Source organism: Lampetra fluviatilis, chromosome 1 (assembly GCF_964198595.1).
Source record: "Lampetra fluviatilis chromosome 1, kcLamFluv1.1, whole genome shotgun sequence".
In the NCBI taxonomy this organism is placed as follows: domain Eukaryota; kingdom Metazoa; phylum Chordata; class Hyperoartia; order Petromyzontiformes; family Petromyzontidae; genus Lampetra; species Lampetra fluviatilis.
Window position 1 is genome coordinate 25,998,146 of NC_136275.1, and position 24,274 is coordinate 26,022,419.

General features: G+C 43.5%; 1 protein-coding gene across 3 annotated transcripts in view; it reads left to right on the forward strand.

Annotated features, from left to right (window-relative positions):
* Window positions 1-24,274, forward strand: part of LOC144934341 (receptor tyrosine-protein kinase erbB-4-like) — a 240,005-nt gene that overhangs the window by 109,185 nt on the left and 106,546 nt on the right. For all 3 annotated transcript variants that reach the window (XM_078860026.1, XM_078860032.1, XM_078860040.1), the window contains exon 3: window positions 12,618-12,810. In XM_078860026.1, coding sequence (XP_078716152.1) covers window positions 12,618-12,810 — 193 coding nt within the window. The remainder of the gene's footprint in view (window positions 1-12,617; window positions 12,811-24,274) is intronic.

A 24,274-nucleotide genomic window follows, 5' to 3' on the forward strand; every position in this document is an offset into this window, starting at 1 on the left:
AAACTATAGACAGACATATAAGCAGACAGATATCACCAAGATACATAGAGAGAGAGTAACACAGGTACAGAGAGGGAGATCGTCTCTGTTGAGTGGCCTTAAATAGGCAGAGGGGGCGGGGGCAGAGAGATGGAGGGGGTTAGATAAAAAATGTACATGTCAATGAGTGCGGAAAACGCGTAAAAAAATAACATGTCAATGAGTGCGGAAAACGCGTAGTAAAGTAAGACAAGTTTGAACATTAGGAGAGAGGGAGAAAGAACACACTAAATTAAATAACCTAGCGAAATATCGAAATGTTATGTAATACAACAGAGAGTCGGTCAACACACAATTAACGCATAGCCTGGTCGATTACGTATTTCAAAGATTGCTAAGTTAGAATTTAAGTGTGAAAATTCCAAAGAAAGACAAAACATAAAACAAAAGGAACGGAGACACACAGACAGAGCAGAACATAAGAACGACAAAAAACGAGTGTAGACAGAAAAAAGTACACTAAATACACAGGCAGATAGAGAAAACAAAAACCCAGAGAGAGAAAAAGATAAACTTGGAACTTCCCCGTAGAAGTGGTTCAATTCTAGATTTGAAGCTTTCGTGACTGCAAGGATTCTGGTTAGAAAAAATTATCTAACCCCCTCCATCTCTCTGCCCCCGCCCCCTCTGCCTATTTAAGGCCACTCAACAGAGACGATCTCCCTCTCTGTACCTGTGTTACTCTCTCTCTATGTATCTTGGTGATATCTGTCAGCTTATATGTCTGTCTATAGTTTTTCTGGTTAGAATTTTTTGTTGCTATTTCATTTATACCTGATGATGATTGCTTGTGTTGCATTCGAAACGTCGTGATTTTTATTTTTATTTTACTTTTATTAATTTTAATTTTTTACCTACGTGACTTTACCGAAAAAACCTAAGAATACTACCTTGTACTGTTATTTTTTTTGCAATTCTCCTGCCTGATAGACTTCATCAACAGCAAAAACAGACAGAGTTTTGAGTTTATTTGGCCAGACCAACACCAATGAGTTCGGTTTCGTATTGCAGCAGACACATTACTCAATGTTATGGGTTGCATTTCCATGTGTGAGCCAACATGTTACACAATATTTGAAAACGCACTATGGAATCCATTATTTGTGCCTCGATGTTATTTTATTGTCACCTTTTAATGTTTGGTTTTTTGAAACAAAGGACAATTGTTTCCACACTTTTGCCCTTTAGCCTTAATTTACTTGCAGCTATGCTAAGTTCCCCATTCTTAGCACTTCCCTCAAAATTTTAGACCACTTTTATCATAAAAAATCAGTCATATATGTAAAGTGTAACTTTTTTTTTATCAACATTTATCTACCGAAATCAAATTTAACGTTGAAATTGCTCGGATTTTTTGGTTTGAACGATGTGACGTTGTAGTCATCTGATAATCTATTACCAAGGTTATAGGTTTAAATAATAACAATTGCTCTTATCTTTTGCAATTAAAAATAAAGATAGGAATGTTGCATTACAAATATGCCATCTCAGCGACTTATTGTTTCAGTGGTAAAGGTCTAAAGCGCTACAAGAATAATCATGCAGACATTTGGTTGCCATATGTACAGTATAAACATTGTGTGATATAAACCTCATGACACACTACATTGCCAAAAAGTTGCCTCTTTTTCAGCATTAGTTATCTTCATTACTTGGCTTTAAAGTAGATGGATGAAACACATGAAATATGTCTATAGTTACAGTGAGGGAAAAAAAGTATTTGATCCCCTGCTGATTTTGTACGTTTGCCCACTGACAAAGAAATGATCAGTCAATCATTTTAATGGTAGGTTTATTTGAACAGTGAGAGACAGAATAACAACAACAACATCTAGAAAAACGCCTGTCAAAAATGTTATAAATTGATTTGCATTTTTATGATGGAAATAAGTATTTGACCCCCTCTCAATCAGAAAGATTTATGGATCCCAGGTGTCTTTTATACAGGTAACGAGCTGAGATGAGGAGCACACTCTTATAGGGAATGCTCCTAATCTCAGCTTGTTGCCCGTATAAAAGACACCTGTTCACAGAAGCAATCAATCAATCAGATTCCAAACTCTCCACCATGGCCAAGACCAAAAGATGTCAGAGACAAGATTGTAGACCTACACAAGGCTGGAATGGGCTACAAGACCATCGCCAAGCAGCTTGGCGATAAGGTGACAACAGTTGGTGCGATTATTTGCAAATGGAATAAACACAAAAGAACTGTCAATCTCCCTCGGCCTGGGCTCCATGCAAGATCTCACCTCGTGGAGTTGCAGTGATCATGAGAACGGTGAGGAATCAGCCCAGAACAACACGGGAGGATCTTGTCAATGATCTCAAGGAAGCTGGGACCATAGTCACCAAGAAAACAGTTGGTAACACACTACGCCGTGAAGGACTGAAATCCTGCAGCACCCGCAAGGTCCCCCTGTTCAAGAAAGCACATATACATGCCCGTCTGAAGTTTGCCAATGAACATCTGAATGATTCAGAGGAAAACTGGGTGAAAGTGTTGTGGTCAGATGAGACCAAAATGGAGCTCTTTGGCATCAACTCAACTCGCCGTGTTTGGAGGAGGAGGAATGCTGCCTATGACCCCAAGAACACCATCCCCACCGTCAAACATGGAGGTGGAAACATTATGCTTTGGGGGTGTTTTTCTGCTAAGGGGACAGGACAACTTCACCGCATCAAAGGGACGATGGACGGGGCCATGTACCTTCAAATCTTGGGTGAGAACCTCCTTCCCTCAGCCAGGGTATTGAAAATGGGTCGTGGATGGGTATTCCAACATAACAATGACCCAAAACACACAGCCAAGGCAACAAAGGAGTGGCTCAAGAAGAAGCACATTAAGGTACTGGAGTGGCCTAGCCAGTCTCCAGACCTTAATCCCATAGAAAATCTGTGGAGGGAGCTGAATGTTCGAGTTGCCAAACGTCAGCCTCGACACCTTAATGACTTGGAGAAGATCTGCAAAGAGGAGTGGGACAAAATCCCTCCTGAGATGTGTGCAAACCTGTTGGCAAACTACAAGAAACGTCTGACCTCTGTGATTGCCAACAAGAGTTTTGCCACCAAGTACAAAGTCAAGTTTGCAGAGGGGTCATACTTATTTCCCTCATAAAAATGCAAATCGATTTATAACATTTTTGACATGCGATTTTCTGGATTTTGTTGTTGTTATTCTGTCTCTCACTGTTCAAATAAACCTACCATTAAAATTATAGACTGATCATTTCTTTGTCAGTGGGCAAACGTACAAAATCAGCAGGGGATCAAATACTTTTTTCCCTCACTGCACTGTTGGGTATGGGCTATAAAATTAATAATTGGTTGTCATTATCACTGCATTCATTTGATCAATCATACTGATTCACCAATTGTCAATAAAAAATACGTACTTATTAAAATAAAAATTAAGAAACACATAGTTTAACATGGATGTCAGAAAATAATGTATTGACCAGACCTCATCTATGCATTATGTTGCCATTTGTTTATAATCATTCATAGGTTTAGTATAGATTGCATGGGTGCATATGTTATAGAGACGGCATATTTTGACAGGAACAACACCATAGGTATCATGTTACATTCGTTTATCGCTTGCTTTCAATTCAGCATGCCATTTTCTTTATCTGTGTAGTGACATCGTGGGATGTCAACGTGCAGTTCTGGCTCCAGAGCGGCACAGCGTGCGGTGTAACAACATCGCGGTTACCACAAGGGTGTGGGTGTAGTACTGGCCCTAGAGGGGCCCAGTGAGTGCTGATTGATAGCGCTAGATGGCACCACGCTTGGTGTGCAATGCAAACCCTGCAGGACAGGGTGTGTGAGTGCCGGCCGTAGGATGAGGTTACTAAAAGCCATGGCACTCTGGTTGACCCGGGAGGACACGTGACCAGTTAAGTCTACAAAGGGGCCCCAAGTGGGGGCTAGGGGTGGTCATGTGGTTGGGATCCAATTCCTTCTCGAGGATTTTGGAAGGTGGTCGTAGCCAAGGGCGGAGCCAGCCATGCCGCATAGAATATAAGCCGGGTCCGAAAAGGGACCAAGGTTGTTGTTCATCCTGGAAGAAACCTTCATCTACATTCTCCGTTCAACGTGTCTCCAACACGTAGACCTGGACCCAAGCTGTGGTCCCGGTCTGTAGTAGCAGTTACGTTGTAATTAGTGTAGTTAGCCTGATGGTCACCACTATAGGTTGTTAATCTGTTAAGGGGAAAGTTACCCCTGTGTTGGAGTTGAATAAATGTGTTGTCTCCAAGTTTACATCTGCGACTCAGTTGAATTCACTACACAAGCAAAGAAAGCAAAAAGTAAAAATGCCTAAGCTAGAAGCAAGTATTTCATCAGCTGACTTTAAAAACCAAACAGTTTAAACTACATACTCTCTGACGAATGCCACAAAGACAACAAAAATAACTCACTGTAACATTGTGACAAGCAATTACATTGGTTACAGAATACATTATATTGGGTATGAGATTTGCATGCAAGAATGCATAAAACTGAATTGTGAGATATTTGTTTTTTGTCAAGAAATGTTTAAGCTAATAGTCAGAGATTATAACATAATCCATTGTTATTGTTATATAATTACAATAACTCCCCCCTCCCTCTACTCTCTGCACCCTGCACCTGATTAGCTCACCGTTATGACGTCATTTTGCTCTATTATAAGACCAGAAGCAGGTAGCACACATCACAATTCTGGCAAAATAGTTTGATTCTGGTCATAATCACCAGCAAAACGTTGTACTCAAATTGTAAATGTTGTAAATTTACTATCCAGTGCATCGGTGGGCTGAAGTAGTAACTAATTGACACATTTTGTTTACATGACAAACCTAACTAATTAACTGTGGCGGGTTAACGACACATTTGTACTTATGTAGTGTGTTAACTTAGGTGCACGCTTGTACTTGGAGTCAACACGTTTATTTAACACAACGGGTAACTCTAACAGGATACCAGCATAAGGTGGTGAACACCACGACTAACTAAACTGACACTCGGAGAGACACTTCTATAGTTGGACCAGAACAGCTAACTGGCTGCCTGGTCCATGCATGAAGACCGGAGACAGAGGACCGAGGATCGAGGATGGCGACTTCATTTCCAGAGTTGAACGCCCTGATCCCCCTCGGGACCCCGCTTATAACTCCCCTGGCATCACATGATCCTCTCACCCCCGACTGGGGGCCCCTCGTCCAGTCACGTGCCCTTCCCGTGTTCACCTCGCTGTCACATCCTGACGCGACCCCCTTCTCAACGACACCCGGGCTCCGCCCTTACAGTACCACCCCTCACACGGCACTGTCTCTACACCGCGGTGACCCCCTTGAGGCCACCACACTTACGTGCTCTAACCCAAAACAACTCTTTATTATCGACAAATATATCTGTGTCTCCCTTCTGTTGATTGCTTTTATCCAGCTATTAAGCCTGTTGAACTCTGAAAATTTGTTTTGTAGTTTTGCAACATGGCTAAATGGTTATTCAGATACTTTGAATAATACAGCAGCATGTGTTGTTGTTAATGAATAACATATTGAAATGTGTTCTGTTGTTACCATGCTTCCCTTGTCCATTGACTGGGATATTTACTTGAAATGCATTGCAATGTAATGTAAATAGTCTATTAAGAAACGCAAAATCATGCTAAAGCATCTCTAATGCGTGTTACTGTCTCGTCACACTATGTTCATTCAATTAATTTTAAGGCATCTTGAAGTGGATGGAACTCAAGGTTTTTGTTCTTTAGTTTGTCGGTTTGAGAATTCCATGAGACAGAACTCTCCCGTCTTCTGAAAAGCTCAGTCACCAAACGTCAATTCCATTTCGATTTAAAGCTTTCGTGACTGCAGGGATTCATCTTCTTGGTTCTTTCGGTAAAGTCACGTAGAAGGGAAGTAATAAAATAATAAAAATAAAACATAATAAAATAATTCTCACGACGTTTCGGCCACAACGCAAGCAGCCGTCTTCAGGTGGAAAACAGGTCTGTCAAGTAGACAGTCTGAATGGCACGCTCCAGGCTTGGAGCGATTATTTATGCTGGGATGGAGGCGAAGAGCGTCTTGACAAAATAATTTGCATATCAAGAGGAATTTAGCATATTTATGGGAAATGCAGATATGCGATTAGTACTACTTGTGAAATGCGTAGGAGGTTTGGCGAGGGGTTTAAAGTCATTATGCCCATGCATTATGCAGGATTAGCAGTATCAAAGGGAGGGAGTAAGGTTAGAATTAATAAAGGGAAGGAATGTTAATAATATGGCGCCGCAGCAACTAATATGCTTATTGACTATACCTTGTCATATTACACTGTTTTATTCTACCCAATCAACTGTATAGCACACTGCTATATATTCACTATAAAATTACGATACTATATATTACCTTATACATTGTATTAAACATTACACTTTAATACTATTTATTATTATATAATATGCTATACACCATACCATAAACCGTCGCGTGAAAGGTACTAAGAGGAAGCAACGAAATATGTCAATGGGAGAATTGTGATAGGAAGCTTGCAGCGGAGCAAAGAATCCATTCCCTGCGGAGTGCATATCAAGAGGAATTTATCATTTTTATGGGAAATGCAGATATGCGATTAGTACTACTTGTGAGATATGTAGGAGGATTGGCGAGGGGTTTAACGTCATTATGCCCATGCATTATGCAGGATTAGCAGTATCAAAGGGAGGGAGTAAGGTTTATTAATTCTAACCTCATCGGCTGACAACATGGTAACGACTGGACCGGAAACGACTACGAGTAATGAGAGCACAGCACAAGAGAACACCACAGCAACTGTCACAAGTTCCGCTGCAACAGCGGGCCACAAACAGATGCAGGTATGTGTCTGTGGTTGGAGGAAAGTTACATCACACCATGGGTTGAGGATCCACCAGGGGAAGAAGGGGTGTTTGGGTAAAGAGAGACAGAGGCCTCGCATTGATTACTTTCTGCGAAAGCGATCAAATCAGTCGAATGAAGCACAGCAACTGGACGCAAACCATAGTTTGCAGTGCATCAGTACCACTGTCATGGAGGACGTAAACTCAAGCACCGAAGTAACAACTGAGGTGGAACCAACAACAGGAGTGGAACTCACCCAGCCTCCCAGACCTGCAGTCGAGAGGAGACTACCAGGGCACAGACCGTATGTGAAGTGGCCTGGCGCCAGTGACAAGAAGTTGTGGGAAACAGTGAATACTGACCTTACCTTGACCCTCGAGAAACTTCGAGGCACAGTGGAGAAGAAGTTGGAGAGGATGGGGGACATCATCTATGAGTACGGGGCAGAAAGCTTTGGAGTGCAAGAGGCAAAAGGCGGGAGAAAGGTTCCAACCCCACCAGTTTCCAGGAGGCAACAAGAAATCAAGCGCCTCGTTCAAGAAAGGAGACAGCTTAAGAAACAGTGGAAGAAGGCCTCAGAAGTGTTTTATTTTTATTATTTTATTACTTCCCTTTTACGTGACTACCGAAAGAACCAAGAAGGTCAATTCCATTTTTTTGCATTTTTTTTACAAATGTGCACGCAGATGCAAACGAATTAAAAACTCCGCATCATTTATTTTTAAAAAAAACCTTGTTAAATGTATTCTATGAATCTTCTTGGTTCTTTCGGTAAAGTCACGTAGAAGGGAAATAAAAAATACAATTCTCACGACGTTTCGGCCACAACGCAAGCAGCTGTCCTCAGGTGAAGAACAGGTCTGTCGGAAAGACAGCGTCTGAATGAACACCACCACGCTTGGCAGCGTATATTTAAGCTGGGTTAGGGGAGGAAGGGCGCCTTGACAAAGGAATTTCCATATCAATAGAGGAATTTAGCATATTTATGGAAATTGCAGATATGGGATTAGTCACTACTTGTGGAATGCATAGGAGGTGGGAGGGGGTCTCAAAGTCATATTATGCCCATGCATTATGTAGGATTAGCAGCAACAAAGGGAGGAGGTAGGGTTAGCAGTAATAAAGGGAAGGGATTTTAATAGTAAGGAGCTACAGCAGCCAAACCACCACATAAAAATCTAAAATATCTTTTTCGATTTAAAGCTTTCGTGACTGCAGGGATTCATCTTCTTGGTTCTTTCGTGACTTTACCGAAAGAACCAAGAAGATACATCAATATCATTAATATACTAAATATACTCTCCAATAAGCTGAGCTACTAACAGTAAGTCATACATTACAATTCTACGTCGCAAAAAATATATGCCTCCAGCTAAACTTTTTCCTTACATCACACGGATCTACCCCGTACTATATACTGCCATAGACAAACCCAAAATTAAATTATATACTGAATTACTATATACCACCCTATACTTTAAACCAGGGGTCCTCAAACTACGGCCCGCGGGCCACATGCGGCCCACCGAGGGCATTTATCCCGCCCATGGTCACTAATTGGGCTGCGCTTGTGAGCACTAATTGGGCTGCGCTGGTGAGCACTAATTGGGCTGCGCTGGTGAGCACTCATTGGGCTGCGGTGGTGGGCACTGATTGAGCTGCGGCGGTGGGCACTCATTGGGCTGCGCTGGTGAATGGTTCAATGGGCCAATTGACTGGACTTTCCCCCCAGGCCTAAGGCTGCCAGCCCTCCCCTGGCTGCGCTTGACTGGCTCTCCCTCCTTCAGCTCCCTCACTTGCCCCTCGGCTCCACTCCCAGTGATATTCCTGTGTGCTGAGTAAATGATAGAGGGGTAATAACAGAGTGATCTCTGATCTCTGGAGGGGCTGCCTGCTGTTTTCCCGTGATGGTCAGTGACAGATGGCCGAGGAGTAGGAAACCCAATTTAAATGACAGTAAGTGCATTTATATTCTGATTGCTATTCAATTATATGAGGTTATATGTTGTATGTTGTGTAAGCCCCGGTTCATACTGTTGCGATCTCTGAGCAGTGCGAGTTCAGCCATATGCTTGTATGGCTGAACTTGCATTAGATTCGGAAGAAAACAGGCACATGTGCCTTCTTTTTTCCTGCAGTGGAATCGGATCGCATGGGTCTTCTCCCCCATGCGATCCGATTCCTATGCGAGTTCGCAGATCGCACTGCGATCTGTGAACAAAACTTCAGGTGTAATTAACTTTTTAATGGCACCCGCACCAGTGTGAGCCTGGGGTAAAAGCGTAGTTCCCCCAATCAGACTGCATTGATGGGCAGTGCAGTCTGTATGTCTCTGTGTGGGCAAAGTTATTGCTGGTATATTGTTTTTGTAGCGCTGTATATATATTGGTATTTTACTAATAGCAATTTTGACTCCCTAGGAAACAATGATGTCAAGAAAAAGAAAAATTGACTCGAGTGTAGGATATTCAAAAAACAGTGGACTTATGATTACTTTTTCATGCAGTACAAGGAAAGAGCTGTGTGTCTGATATGCCAGAATATAGTGTCTGTGTTCAAAGAATATAATTTACGTCGACACTATGAAACTCAACATAAAGATAAATATGATTGTTTGGTCGGAGAAGTGAGAAAAGATAAAATATTAAAACTGAAAAATACATTAACAACTCAGCAAAATACTTTTGTGAAGCAGAAGCAGCTAAATATTTCATCACTGCGAGCAAGTTTTCAAGTTGCTAAGCTAATAGTGTGCACTGGCAGACCATCCGTTGAGGGAGAATTTGTTAAAGAATGCCTTCTTTCTGTTGCCAAAGAGATGTGTCCAGAGAAGGCCGATTTATTTAGTACAGTGAGTCTTTCAGGACCTACAATTACACGGAGGATTGAAGAAATGGGAGACAATTTGTATCAGCATTTGCAAAACTCCACAAAAAAACTTTCCTATTTTTCCTTGGCACTCGACGAAAGCAATGATGTTCGTGATTCTGCACAACTTCTAATTTTTATTCGTGGGACGAATGACTATTTCGAAGTCACAGAAGAGCTTGCTGCACTGCAAAGCATCAAAGGAACAACTACAGGAGAGGATATCTATGAAAAGGTTTGCCAAACTGTGAATGGTTTGGAGCTGAACTGGGCTAAACTAGCCAGTGTGACAACTGATGGTGCTCCTAGCATGGTGGGGTCTAAGAAAGGAGTAATTGCTCGCATTAACCAAGAGATGGACAAACATAACCATTCTCATCCAATAGCCATACACTGCCTCATGCACCAACAAGCGCTGTGTAGTAAATCACTGAAATGGGACTCTGTTAACTTCATTAGAGCTCATGCACTAAACCACAGACAATTTCAGGAATTTCTGTCTGAGCTAAATGTTGACTATGAAGATGTTCTGTACCGTACAGAAGTCCGTTGGCTGAGTCGAGGGAGAGTTTTGAAACGTTTCTATGACTTCCACAGATTACAGCTTTTCTGTTTTCAAAAAACAAAGAAGTACCAGAGCTCAATGATGCAGAATGGAAATGGCACCTTGCCTTTCTGACAGATGTAACAGAGCTACTCAACAGTTTCAATGTGCAACTTCAAGGAAAGGGGAAGCTCATCTGTGATATGCAATCACATGTCAAAGCATTTGAAGTAAAATTAGGCCTCCTCATCAAACAAGTGAAGGAGGAAAACTTCTGCCATCTCCCCACAACTCAAAATCTGTTAGCGGAAAAACCATTGGTTGCATTCCCAAACAAAACATGTGTGGATTCACTGGACAAATTGCAAAAGGAGTTCCAATTTAGATTTAAAGAGCTTCATCTCCATGAACAGGACATACAGCTTTTCCGTAACCCATTTTCTATTGACATTGAAAATGTGGATACAATTTACCAAATGGAACTGGCTGAACTGCAGAATTGTGACTCTCTGAAAGACGCATTCAAGTCAAAGCAGCCTTCATAATTTCTATGCATTTCTCCCCTCTGAGACATATCCTCATCTCAGGAACCATGCACTCAAAATGGCAACCATCTTTGGCAGCGCTTATGTCTGTGAACAAACTTTTTCCAGAATGAAACATTTGAAATCTCTAACCAGATCTAGACTAACGGATGCACACTTGCATCACTTGTTACGACTAGCAGTGACAAATATGGAACCGGACATTGAACATCTCACTAGCCAAAAGCAGGCCCATAGTTCTCATTGAAATACTGGCAAGTTTGTTGATTTAACTTTACTTGTTCTTCATTTTAAATATTGTATTTGTTCCCATTTTGTTTCTTCACTTCAAAATAAGATATATGCAGTGTGCATAGGAATTTGTTCATAGTTTTTTTTAACTATAGTCCGGCTCTCCAACGGTCTGAGGGACAGTGAACTGGCCCCCTGTTTAAAAAGTTTGAGGACCCCTGCTTTAGACTATACATTGTAATATTGCACTATGTATTCTTCTACCCACCCTACTGTATACCACACTGCTGTGTATTCACTATACAATTACGATACTATATATTACCTTATACATTATATTAAACATTACACTTTTATACTATTTATTATTATACAATCTGCTAAACACTATACCATTGACCGTCGCGTGAAAGGTACTAAAAGGAAGCAACGAAATATGTCAATGTGTAATGCGAGCAAGGATTGAGGGGGGGCGGAGTCTGGGTCACGTGAGGAGAGGGAGGAGTTAGGGTCACGTGGGGGAGAGTATTTAGGGAGAGAACCGGAAGGGGAACGGGGAGTTGAGACGGAGTGAAACGGGAGGAGGCCATGCTGGGCAGTACGGGGAGAGTGGCGCGGTCGCCACGCGGTGGGAGACGTCGGCACCGTCAGCCATCGGTGTCAGGACGCAGAGGGCTAGCGGGCGGGGGAAGGCTAGCTGCAGAGCGGCGCAGCAGTGAAGCTGCAGAGCGGAGCAGCGGTGTGGCTGCAGGGCAGAGCAGCAGTGAGGCTGCAGAACGAGCAGCAGAGTGGCTGTGGAGTGATCGTCGCGAGAGACGCGGGCCTGAGCGAGGACGCCGTGTGAACGAGATTCTACGAACCCAAATAAAGGACAACGGAGATCGACATTGAGAAAGAGTCCTTTATTACAAATGGGAGAGTGGTGGCAGGGGACTTGCAGCAGAGCAAAGACTCCATATTCCATGAATGTTTCTTATTCGTAGCCCAAAAAATCATTGAGAGATTTCCCTTTATGCTGCGCGAATAGCATATGCGTTCCAAGAAAAGTGCACCCAATGCAAAACCGTACGAGGAGACAACTGCCTGCCGACTAGCGCACACAGTACGCACAGTACACACGCAGTACACACAGTAAGCACACATTACACACAGTACACACACAGTTTTGTCACATGTCCGACCGCATAGCCGCATGTAGAGTGGATTCAAACCGCATACAGTGAATGTTGGGTGGAAATAGGTTATCTGCATATACACGAAATCGCACACTGTACCTCCGCAAAGCGAGGAAAACCTGTATGTTGCACCAAAACATTGACCTTTATGTGTAGATTATAAAGATAATTTGCTGTGAACTAGACATGGGAACAGATGTGTACAATCATTATATTTTTACTTCCTCGTTGGACTTGCCCTTTGATTTATCTACCGTGTGATTGCTGCACATCCACACGCATTGACAACATTAATATTAACGTAAGCTCCTGTTTTTTCTGGGGTTTTCTGTGCTCGCTGCAGACTATTCACGAGGTGTCGGGCTATGTGCTCATCGCCATTAATGAGTTTGAACACCTGCCACTGGAGAACCTGCGAATCATCCGAGGCACCAAACTCTATGAAGACAAGTATGCGCTGAGTGTCTTCCTCAACTATCGCAAGCACAGTACCAACCGTAACGGGCTCAAGGAGCTGCGTCTGCACAACCTAACAGGTGAGTGCTTAAACAACTGCTGCGCAGCTGCAGGGAATGGTGGGTGCCACATTGTCTACTTTATTGCTTGTCTCCAGGAGCTTTATAGGCTAAGGCATCCATGGTGGCAGGGCCACACAAATGTTTAGACTTGGTACTGCATTCATTAAGTGGCCCTTGCCAATATTCTGTTTGGGAACTAAAGGGAGAATGATGTCTGACACTTCACGATGTATTGGTCCTGCCTGGGTTGTTATTCAACACACGGGTTTAATAACCACGGTGATGGAGTTCAGGGTTAAACAATGGCAGTGCTTCAAGCTTGGATGCAGTCCATCTTTCCACATTTGCTAACCTTTATTCACATGCCAAATGGATAACAAACTAAATTACACACCCACGATGATTTGATCATGTGAAAAGATTTTCAGTCTATTCCTTGAGGTCTTGTGTTAGTCATATGATGTAAGAATTCAATAATAATATTTGTATATAATGCTTTGCCTCTGGTGATCTTTACGTTGTTTAACTCTGTACGTAAAATGTAGACTGCTCACATACATTAAATTATTTGGAACTCTGTACTCAAATAAAGAATAAATATTTATGTGGAAAGTGTTTAAAGCGTAGTCTTTCGTGACCAATATCCATAATACAGGTATTTGGGTTAGATTGCATGAATATAAATCTGTCGTTAAACCCGCCACCACCCTACACAGCCAATTAGTAAGGTTTGTCACAACGTTTACAATCTGAGTATGACCTTTCGCCAGTAATCGCCAGTAATCTGCATCATCAGGCTGGCGAAACATCATACTCACATTGTGGATTTTCTCTCCAACACACCGGTGTGCTGTACTAGTAACGAATTGGCATGTTTTGTTTACGTTACAAACCTTATAATTAGCTGTGTTGGGTGGTGGCAGGTTTAACGACACATTGTATTATTGGTGGAAAGTGTTGTCTCATAAATTTAGCATTGCTAATTGTGTTCAGTGTATCACATCTAAAAATTGCCTCACATTGTAAATATCTCGAGCATTTCAGAGGTTACTGATCTGGGTAGCCATCCGATAATTTCCTGTAAATTACGTTGTGCCCATTGATGACAATGGTCAGAATGTATTTTCAAAGCTGTGTTACTTGTTTATATGTTTGCTACAACAATTCCACCAGGAGTCTAGTTTTTCATTACATTTAGTATAATCCCACAGGGTCAGAGAACATGGTGCAAGTAGGCTTTTGTTGTCTACCCATGGCACATCATTTACCCCACCATATACCCAGAATTCCTCACTTTCTTCCCTGCACAGTGGATTGGTACAGCATGGGCTAAACCACCTTAGCCTAAAAATAGGACAAAATGTGGCCACAGCACATTTTGTACGAGAGAAGAGGGGGCAACAAGTGTTGATTTATTTTCTTTCTATACAAATATTTTATTAGGCTTGTCAAAGTGAACTATCGTAAAACAATACAATTATGCAAAAATTGTGTCCGCAATAAAAGAACGCGCATCACTGTGGGAATTGGCATTAATTAATTTAGTGTTTGGTTTCCTTTATATCTGAACTGAGAATGGATATATGTCATGAATTAATGATAAAATTTGTGGCAATGGAAATATATGATCACTTTAGTTTATAAACTCTTGTTAATGTAACCGAAAGTGATTAACTTTGAAGCATAAATATATAAATATAAATACCCTTTGCAATGCTGAGGCAATCAGAAAGACTGCAACTCAGTCATACATTTTTATGTTATTATATTCATACATGTTTTGTTTGAATTTCCATTATACCACCATCAAAATGTTGTAATACTCCAGAGAGATCTTCCCACAATCTAAATTATGTATAATTACTAATTAAAGCCATTGTCAGTTATGATCAATCCACTGCTTGCTGAAGGCCTCAATCTGTCACCACCTCTTATGGTCATGTGATGTAAAAAACCAACCTGCACTGACCAGCATTATGAAGCAGTCACATATCTATCCTCCCAAATGGTAGTGGAAAAAAATGTGTCTATCATAGTTCTGAATGAACCACAATTATTTAGTCGAATTAATTGGAAATCACTGGCAAAGAAATATGATGTCAGAACAATATACTGTGCCTCAAATACAATTGTGATGTAATAATCTATTGTGTGAAACATAAATAGGTTGTCCTGTTTTAAACAGCTGTCAGTAAACAAGCATTGGAAATCAATGCAGCTTCAGCATATTTCAAATGTATATGATGCTTATGCTCGTGTAGTGAGTCACTTCGGAGACACTAATAGCAGGAGGCATACACGTTTATTCCACACTTTTCACAGTATAGGGGATAACTATATATGGATCAGGAAAGGCAGCACACTGCCTGACCCAACACCGACGAGGAGGACGAAGACTTCGTAGACAACAGGCTCCATTCCCAAACCGCAGCAGCCCGACCAAGCGTCGGGGCCTCCCTTTTATTCTCCCCAGCATGGCCTGGCTCCGCCCTCGGCCACGCCCCCTTCTGGAACCTATTAGAAGGTTCTGGGCTCTGCCCCACGTATCCCCTCTGTCACCTTTACCCTACATCCATTACCCCGGCCTATCATGTGCCCTACTCGCTGACCGGCTGCTGTATCTTCAAATGCCCCTTCTCTGCCAGCAACCGGCGCTACGTGCGCCAGTGGTACTCTACACCTTGCCCTGCTGGTAGACCAGGCTATTACACCCACGATCCCGCTCTCTACCAGTAACCAGTGCTATGCACCGTAGTGACCCTTTCTATGTCACTACACTCGTAATTGAAAGTTTTAAGGATCATGGAACATGGTACAGAGTAGGCTTTTTTTGGCTTTTGGCAGAAATAACACTTACGAAGCTCTTGAGCCTGTAAACTCTGCCTCATTGAAGGTCGATCCTGCATATGACACAGAACACTATACAATCTGTGTACAAAATGTGATAGGTGTATCTTAGTGTCGATCTTTATGTTTCCACATTAACTCATATGTCTGTTAGGAGTATGTATTATTGCATGAATTTAAAGAGTATTTCCAGACCAATGCGCAACACCTCTGATTAGCATGGTTGGCTACGTATGGTGTAAAAGAAGTTCAACATACAGTAAACCTTAGTTAATTCCACACGTATGGGGCTCTGGCCTTGTCGAATTATCCAATATTCCGAATTATGTACAATGGCACTCCTCAGTGCCTCCTGCCCCAAAAAAGAAAAAAACCCGAATTTGTTTTCCAAAAAATTTTTTCCAAGAAAATGACACTTACCATCAGTGACCAGGACTGCAGGCGAAGAGGATTTGCAGGTTCCATGTGGTAAGTGACAGAGGTTGTAGAGGGGGACTTAGTATGCACTTACTGGACTGTATGTTCACTTTATCACCAAATTACGTGAACTTAAACTTCACATGTTTCACTTAACAATTAATGTTTAAATTTCGATGTAAAGCTTTCATGACTGCAGTGATTCATATTCTTGGTTCTATCGGTAAAGTCACGTAGAAGGGAAATAATAAAATAATAAAAATACAACAATAAAATTCTCAAGACGTTTCGATTGCAATACAAGAATGAACCAAGAATATAATTAATGTTTACTTAAAGACTACATTATTTTACACTTTTACACCACATTACTCGCTGTCAAAGGATATCAGCTGTTGTGGCACTTGACTGCTGAAAGAGGTGTCTGTGGAAGAATATCCTTGGTCCTCTTAAATAACTTTTTGGAGCTGCTAGGATCCTCCAAGGCCAAGGTATACTTCCTATTCTTCTCCCGGCCTTTATTGATGTCGTAAAAGGCGCTTGATTTTATGTCAAACTCTTCACACACTGTACGCATTGACACACCTGCATCAATTCTATCCATAACTTTGGATTTGTCTTGCAGACTAAGGGGTTTTATACTTAAGTCCTTTCTATTATTTCTTGATGTTGGTGTAGACGACATTTTTGAGAGGGTTGGTTTGCACAGAGTGCATCAACAAGGTAAAGTGCAAAGCAACAGATCTGCGCTCACGCTCACCACGCGCTTTGCCACTAGACTGAGTCATTGTTTTGGCGTCGCTCCACACGTGCATGCCGAAATTGGACCATTCGCTATGGCGATTCGGCTCATGGTGAATTACTAATTCTGCATATATGCCGAAAGCACACAAAGTATCAAATACCAAAATAATGAGGTTTCCCTGTACATACGTATGTAGAGGAGTAGTACGGGGACAATACAGTCACGCGCACCTTCCGGTGCGATGACGTCACGGGATGTGACGTCATGCGCGTTAGGCAGGGCGATGACATCATGTTTCCTCTGGGTACTTAAGGGGGACCCGTGACGAAAGCGTGGTCACTGTGGGAGCCGGAGCCCGGGACAGCGTACGGTTGAAGAGACAGCCAGGGGTAGGGTTCACGGAGTCTGGAGAGAAGCCGGCGATAGTGGTAGAGGTGGCTGCTCTCCCCGGTCGGTCGATGTTGGCTGATCCCCCGGTCCGACTCGGTGGAGAGAGCCTGGGAGCTAGCCAAGCTAGGGACAGACAGTGTGGGGTCGTGTGGAATTGTATTGTAACCCCTAATAAACTTTCGGCGCAAGCCCCTAATACAGACCTGCCTCAGCATCGTCAGTTGCACCTCAACACATACATCACATTGTAGTTTATTTAGAGGATTTGTTTTAGTTTTTGTCTTCTTCATATATTCATCAATGCAAACATATGTAGTGAGTCCATAACCCTCCACCACCCGACACGGCCAATCAGTAAAAAATGTGTCACGTTGACAAAAGACAAATAGTTCATTACTTTAGCCCACCGGTGTGTCAAAGAGTGAATCCACAACATTTACAATTTCTGAGTACGACATTTCGCTGGTTATTGCATCCAGCATCATCGGGCAATTTACCAGAATAGTGAAGCCCTCCACCTGCTCCCGTCTTAGATAGAGCAGCAGGGTGACGTCATCATTTAACCCAATCATGTGCAGAGATCAGAGGCGGAGGGGGGGGTATTGTAATGAAAAATAGATGAATAATCGGTTAATTGTAATGATTAGTAATGAGTTGTAGATTAGTTATGAGTTGTAATGTGTATTATTTAATAACTGAACCTAATCACTATATCCAAAAAAGTGCAGACATCAGAGGTGGCGGAGGGGGGGAGGGGGTTATTGTAATTATATACTACGTTAGTAGTCAGTTAATTAGTATGTGTTTCCCCTATAAGGAATTGTAATTGTAATATGTATTATTTAATAATACACTTCCAGGCCGCACTAAGCCTGTAGCTGTCAGAGTGATTAAAGTTATTTGTATTTCTCTCAATTTCAATGGATTCTCTCATTAGTCTTGGCCAGTAATAATTAGTTTTACATAACACTTCTACGTTATCAAAATCAATTGAGTGGCCTTGTTGGCAATCATGTTCTGCCACTGCTGACAGTTGTGTTTGAGATAATTTAATATTTATTTGGTGTTCTATTAGTCTTATGCTGATGTTATGTCCCGTCTGTCCAATATAGCATCTGCCACATAAGCAATTAATCCGATATACACCTTGTGTTGATAATTTAGGTAATTCGTCGTTAGTACAAGATACTAGTTTTTGAATTTTGTGGACTGTGCCAAATCTTACTTTAATGTTTTTCTTTTGCAAAACACGGGCTAATTCTTCAGTTACTCCTGAGATATATGGTATACTAGCGGGAAGTACCCGGCGTTGCCCAGGCGAAAAAGACACACACACACATCGACTTAGACACAGACATCGACCCACACACACAAACACATCGACTTACACACACACACATATGGACTCACACAGACATCCACTTTAGATGCAAACACATGGAGTTACAAACACAAATCGACCAACACACACACATACGTAGACTCTCACACACACATCGACCTAAGCACACATATGGACTTACACACATATCGACTAAGAGACACACACATGGACTTACACACACATCGACTTACACACAACAACCACCATTCGCCACTAAGTGGCGGTGACGTCACCACGACGCTTGTGCCAGGCCATGTGCACCTTGAGGCCACGTGAAGTGTCGAACGCTGGAGCTCACGGGGCAGACCCAGGTGCTACGGGTCGACTGACTGAGATGATCGAGATGACTGGCTGATGCACCACCTGTACCCCCAACAGTACCAACTTACTGTGCTTTAGCCACCCGGCGCTCTGCTCGTTGTTGTGAGCGTTGCTTCTCCACCCTCGTTGTTGTTGGAGGGCGACTGCCTCCAACTGCCCAGTAGCGTCCTTCACGAGCCTCCTCCACTGTGGCCGATCTTGACACCGCTGGTACCAGTCATCGGCAAGTCCACTCAGCTCCAAGTCCTCCTGTACCACATCACTCCATCTCTTCTCTAGCCCGTGCCGCGCCCGTTTAGCCCCCTCGATCCGGCCGAATTAAAGCTGTTTAGGCATGCCGTGGCTGGGCATGCAGGCTACATGACCCAGCCAACGCAGAATTGCTTGCCGGAGGAGCTCACCAATGGGACTTTGCCCAGATCTTTCAAGGATTTGTGAGCTCCTCACACAATCCAGCCTGGTTAAACCCAGGATGGATCGTAGGCAGGCCAGCCTAAATGTTTCTAACTGGCAAAGATGCTCCATTAGGGGGTCCACATTTCGCAAGTGTAGAGAAGGGAGGGAATGACTGTGGCCGAGAAGACCTGAAGCTTCATGCGGAGCGACAGACCAGTCAGCTTCCACACAGCGTTACGCAACCGATTAAAAGATATTGCCGCTCGACTGATTCGGAGTGAGACCTCCGCTGCCAAACTGTAGCCAGTCATGAGCGCACTGCCCAGGTATGGGAAACTCTCCACTCTCTCCACAACTGCCCCATAACCGATTGGGAGTTGCGGGGGTGGAGTGTCCGATGGTACAAAATACCCAGGCAGGTGCTTAGTTTTGGTGGGGCTGATGGTAAGGCCCCATCTCTTACTGGCACACTCCAGTTTCAGCAGAAGCGTCTCTAACTCCTCCTGTGAATGAGCGGCAATTACCAAATCATAGGCATAGAACGTGGTTGACCAATAGGGAGCCATGCCTCGACCGCACCCGGGCATCGATCAGCCTCCCATTATATCTGTACCAAATGGAAATTCCCCCGGTACAGCTATTAAAGGCTTCACAAACTACGTGGTCAAAATAGATGTTAAATAATGTGGGAGCCAGAGGACATCCCTATCGCACCCCAAGGTGTACAGGGAATGGCTCTGACTCTCGGCCACGTAGTTTTACCCGGGCACGCTCACCATCATGAAGGTCCTTAATGATCGTAAGCAGAGGGTCAGGGACAACCCAGAGCCCAGGCCCGGGTAACAACCCAGAGGCCAGGCCTACTGATGGTATCATAGGCCTTGACCAGGTCAATAAAGCAGAGATGTAGGTCTTGTTGGAATTCCCTACACCTCTGCTGTAGCAGACGGACAGAAAATATGGCATCTGTGCAAGACCGCCCTTTCCTGAAACCGCATTGGGGCTCCGCAAGCCTCTCCTCAGCGTGCTTAGCAAGGCGATGTTGAATAATCCTTGCCAGGACCTTTTCCGGCACACTGAGGAGTGAGATGCCCCTGTAGTTGGCACAGTCTGTGCGGTTCCCCTTTTTAAAGAGGGGGACCACCAGGTCATTCCTTCCAATCCTGCGGAACCCGTCCAGTGGTCCAGACTGTTGTTATGATGTCATGTAGGGCAGTCTGTGCACAAACGCCACCGTCCCTCAGCATTTCGCTTGGGATATCATCTCTGCCCGGTGCCTTTCCTGGTCTCAGACTGTGGATTGCCTTCAGTACTTCCTCAACAGATGGCACCTCAACCAGCCACTCACAGGGGGTGACTTCTTCAAATATTTGAGGCACCGCAGCCTCAGCAGGGTCATCCCCACTTTGTGCCACGATGTTTTCCTGGCTGAGGGATTTCAACCCCCCAGGACATCACAGAAATGCTCAGCAAATCTGCAAACCTGTTCCTGGGGGTCGGAGATTGGATCACCGTTTTTCCCCCTAATGATGGTAATAGGTGTGGCGCTGCAGGTTACTTTTTTGATGGAGTTAAATAGGGATATGTAATCGTGTGACACTGAGGCAGACTCCATCTCCTCAGCAACCCGCGACCACCACCCATCCTTGCAGCGCCTCACGGCTCTCCGAACCTCTGAGCGAAGGCTGCGGTAAGCCTCATTCTCTGACATTGGGATGCTGTAGACGATTAGAGTGGGCCTGTAGCTTTTTCTCAACCATCCTGAACACCTCCTCTGTCAGCCAGGGTCTCTGGGGAGGTCTGGACCGTGTACCCAAAGCAGCCATTGCAGCTGCATGAGTTACAGTCCTAAACCTCGGCAATTTACCCTCGACATCAGGAGGAGTGGGGGACCATGCCAACCCCAGCCGCAAGCGATGATGAAATTCTCGCTTGCAACTCTCATCAGCTAACTGAGACCAGGCCACCTTAGGTTGGAATGGGGTATTGGGTGTACACCCACCACCGGAGTAGAAGAATGGCAGGCACATCTTACGGATGACTAGTCGATGGTCAGATTAACTCCATGGTAGGTCCTGGTGTCAAGGACATGGGCTCGCATCCGCTGATCCGTCACTATGTAGTCCAGCAGATGTTCTTGCTTGGACCCGGCATGCATTCATGATGTTGTGTGGATGCGCCGATGCCGGAACAGCATGTTGGTAATTACAATTACACACATATGGACTAACACACATACATATGGACTCACACACACATACACATCGACGTACACACACACATCGACTGACACACATAGACACAGACACACAGTGACTTACACGTTCACATGGAGCCATGCACACACATCGACGTACACACACATCTGGTGTTGCCCGGGCAAAAAATACAGAGACACATATCAACTTACACACACACATGGACCTAAACACACACACATGTGGATTCAAACACACACACACACATCGACTCTCACACACACATCGACTTACACAGCATTCCCTGATGATGCCACAGCTAGAGCAATGTTCTCTCTCTGGCGAGCCTTAGCGAGGAGCAGTTTGAAAACACAGGTCTTCCCAGTGCTGGCAGGTGCATCAAGGAAAAAAAGACTCGATTTGTAGTCACAATATCTTCCAAGATTTTCGTGTAGGCTTATTTTTCTGCATCCATCAGCTTTAGTTAATTTTCCTAAATCAATTTAAGAAGCTGTAAAGCATAATAGCATATTTAACGTAGGGTCTCTTGAGTAAGGGCATGCAGGATGTCCCTGTAGGGTGTTGGTAGTCCCATAGACGTGAGGTATTTTCCACCAATAAAGTGCAGTTTGTCCTGAAGGAGGATGAGGGCCTGTTTGAAGATGACATCAGAAAAGTTGACGTTGAGGTTTATATTTTCTCATTGAGCTCCATGGAGGATGTCCTCACTCATGCCCTCTTTGTATTTTTGCCAGAGTCCCATGGGTTTAGATGGGCTGCAAACTTGAAGATTTATGCAGATGAGCAACGTCAGTTGGAAAGGGGACTTACCAACAGAAGCTTCTGTCATAGCTTTATGAAGATGGTGATCATGCGCAAGAATTTCACGAAGATTGCAAACTTCCCTGTATGTTTGACAGACAACTCCTTCCACTGTTTAGAGGTCTTGGAAATATTTGTGCCACTTGGCAACATGGAGAAGCATTGGGAGAAAGTAGCACTGCTGATTGTTGGGATGAACTGTGTAGACTCGTCCTAAGGCATCCGATTCACCGTCAGCAGCACGTCGCTTCCGTTTTTTTTAGCTGTCCATGTATAGTAGGAGGCAACTTAATGGTAGAGCAGGTTGGCAGCAAATGGGTAACATGGGCACAAAACAAACAACACCATAAGGCTGGCATATTGTGGAGCCAGAGCCTGTTGTTGGATATTTCCTTTGGTGATGTAGATGCGTTGACCATGTTGGAGGTGAAGTGCCAAATGGACGACTGTGGGGGAACGGTCATGGATAGGGAAGCCAATAATTCAGCAAATGGCCTCATTGTTGGTGATGTATGTTGCTTGGAAAAAAAAGTTTGAGCTTATGCACACTTTGCCCCCTCTGTTTGGGAAGGCAAAGACAGCTATGTCAGAGCCTTTGTCGATGTATTGGCAAACATATTTGATGCTTTTTTTAGAATAGCAGAATTTAACATTAAAGTAGGCCTGGAAGATCTTGCACAGAAGAGGGCAGTAGGGAACGATCCACCGGTTGTGAACCTTAATTAGCGAGTTAGTGGCAGGTTTGAGCGTTGTTTGAAATCCACCATGCTCAGTATTTCTGTGACAATATAGAGGATAGCCATCATGGGCCGACTGAGTGTCTTTCAAGTAATTCTGTGGATACCTTTTGGTACACCTGTGGTCTTGCATACATGGCGCATTTGGATAGAACTGGCCACATGGGCCATGGACCATTTGGTTGCAGACCACATAGAAAAAGGGCAGGGTCTTGATGGGGGTGAGATAGCTCAGCACTGATAAATGTATAAATGTAACTTGCATGAATTGTTGCCCTCATCCATAGTGAAATGTGAGCATGAGGAAGACGACGTTTTTGCCACCCAATGGTGTGCAAGTTACTGCTTCTTTATACAAAGACGCCGCCTTCTTTGGTCATAATAAGTATCATGAGGTCATCAGTTTTAAAACCCTCGCTAAGATGTCATGTCTGTTTGGTGGCTTTTGGTTTGGATAAAGGTAAACCTGGATCTCCTTTCATTTGGGATTGCAAGTGAAGGTGATGAAGAGATGGGGCGTGCCATATTGGCTGATGTACGTCATGGCATTCTGAGTCTTCTCATGCATGTATCTTGGTGGACCTGTGAAGGATAAAGGCAAAATAACTAATCAGCCCACATTGTGACCGTTTGCATCTCCTTCAGCATTTATGGCGTCCCAGAGATGAGCATCCTGTTCACACGCAGCCGGTTTTGATTCAGTTGAATGTAAAGAAGGCGCTCACTCTCAATGTTGGCATACTCATTGACAACATACTGGTGAAAGAGGTTGGCACACCATAATATGTGGTTTCCTCCTCTGTCCATGATCACCAAGGAATATAAGTTTTTTTAGAGGCGACACTTTCGTAAGGATGTCTTTGTCCTGCAGCTTTGTAATTGGAGGAATCTTGACATGGTACCCATCTTGGCTTTGCGACAGGAAAATGTGTTATTGTAGGGCATCGTATTCTCTGTTAGTGTCAGGAAATCGTGCGATAGTGTTTTCTTGGTATGGAAGAACAATGTCTCTCTCACAATGTTCCTCACACACCGTAAGAAAGCAAGGTCAACAATATTTGGGGCATTGAACCTCCCTGCGTGCTCCCTGCTTCAGTGGAAAGTAAAGGTGCGGTACAGCAAAATTTAAGTGGGTGATGTTTCCACGAATGTAACAAAATGATAGAAGAAATGCAATGGGCTGTAGTTAAGAAATTTCAACGTATTTAGCAGTATAACATATTAA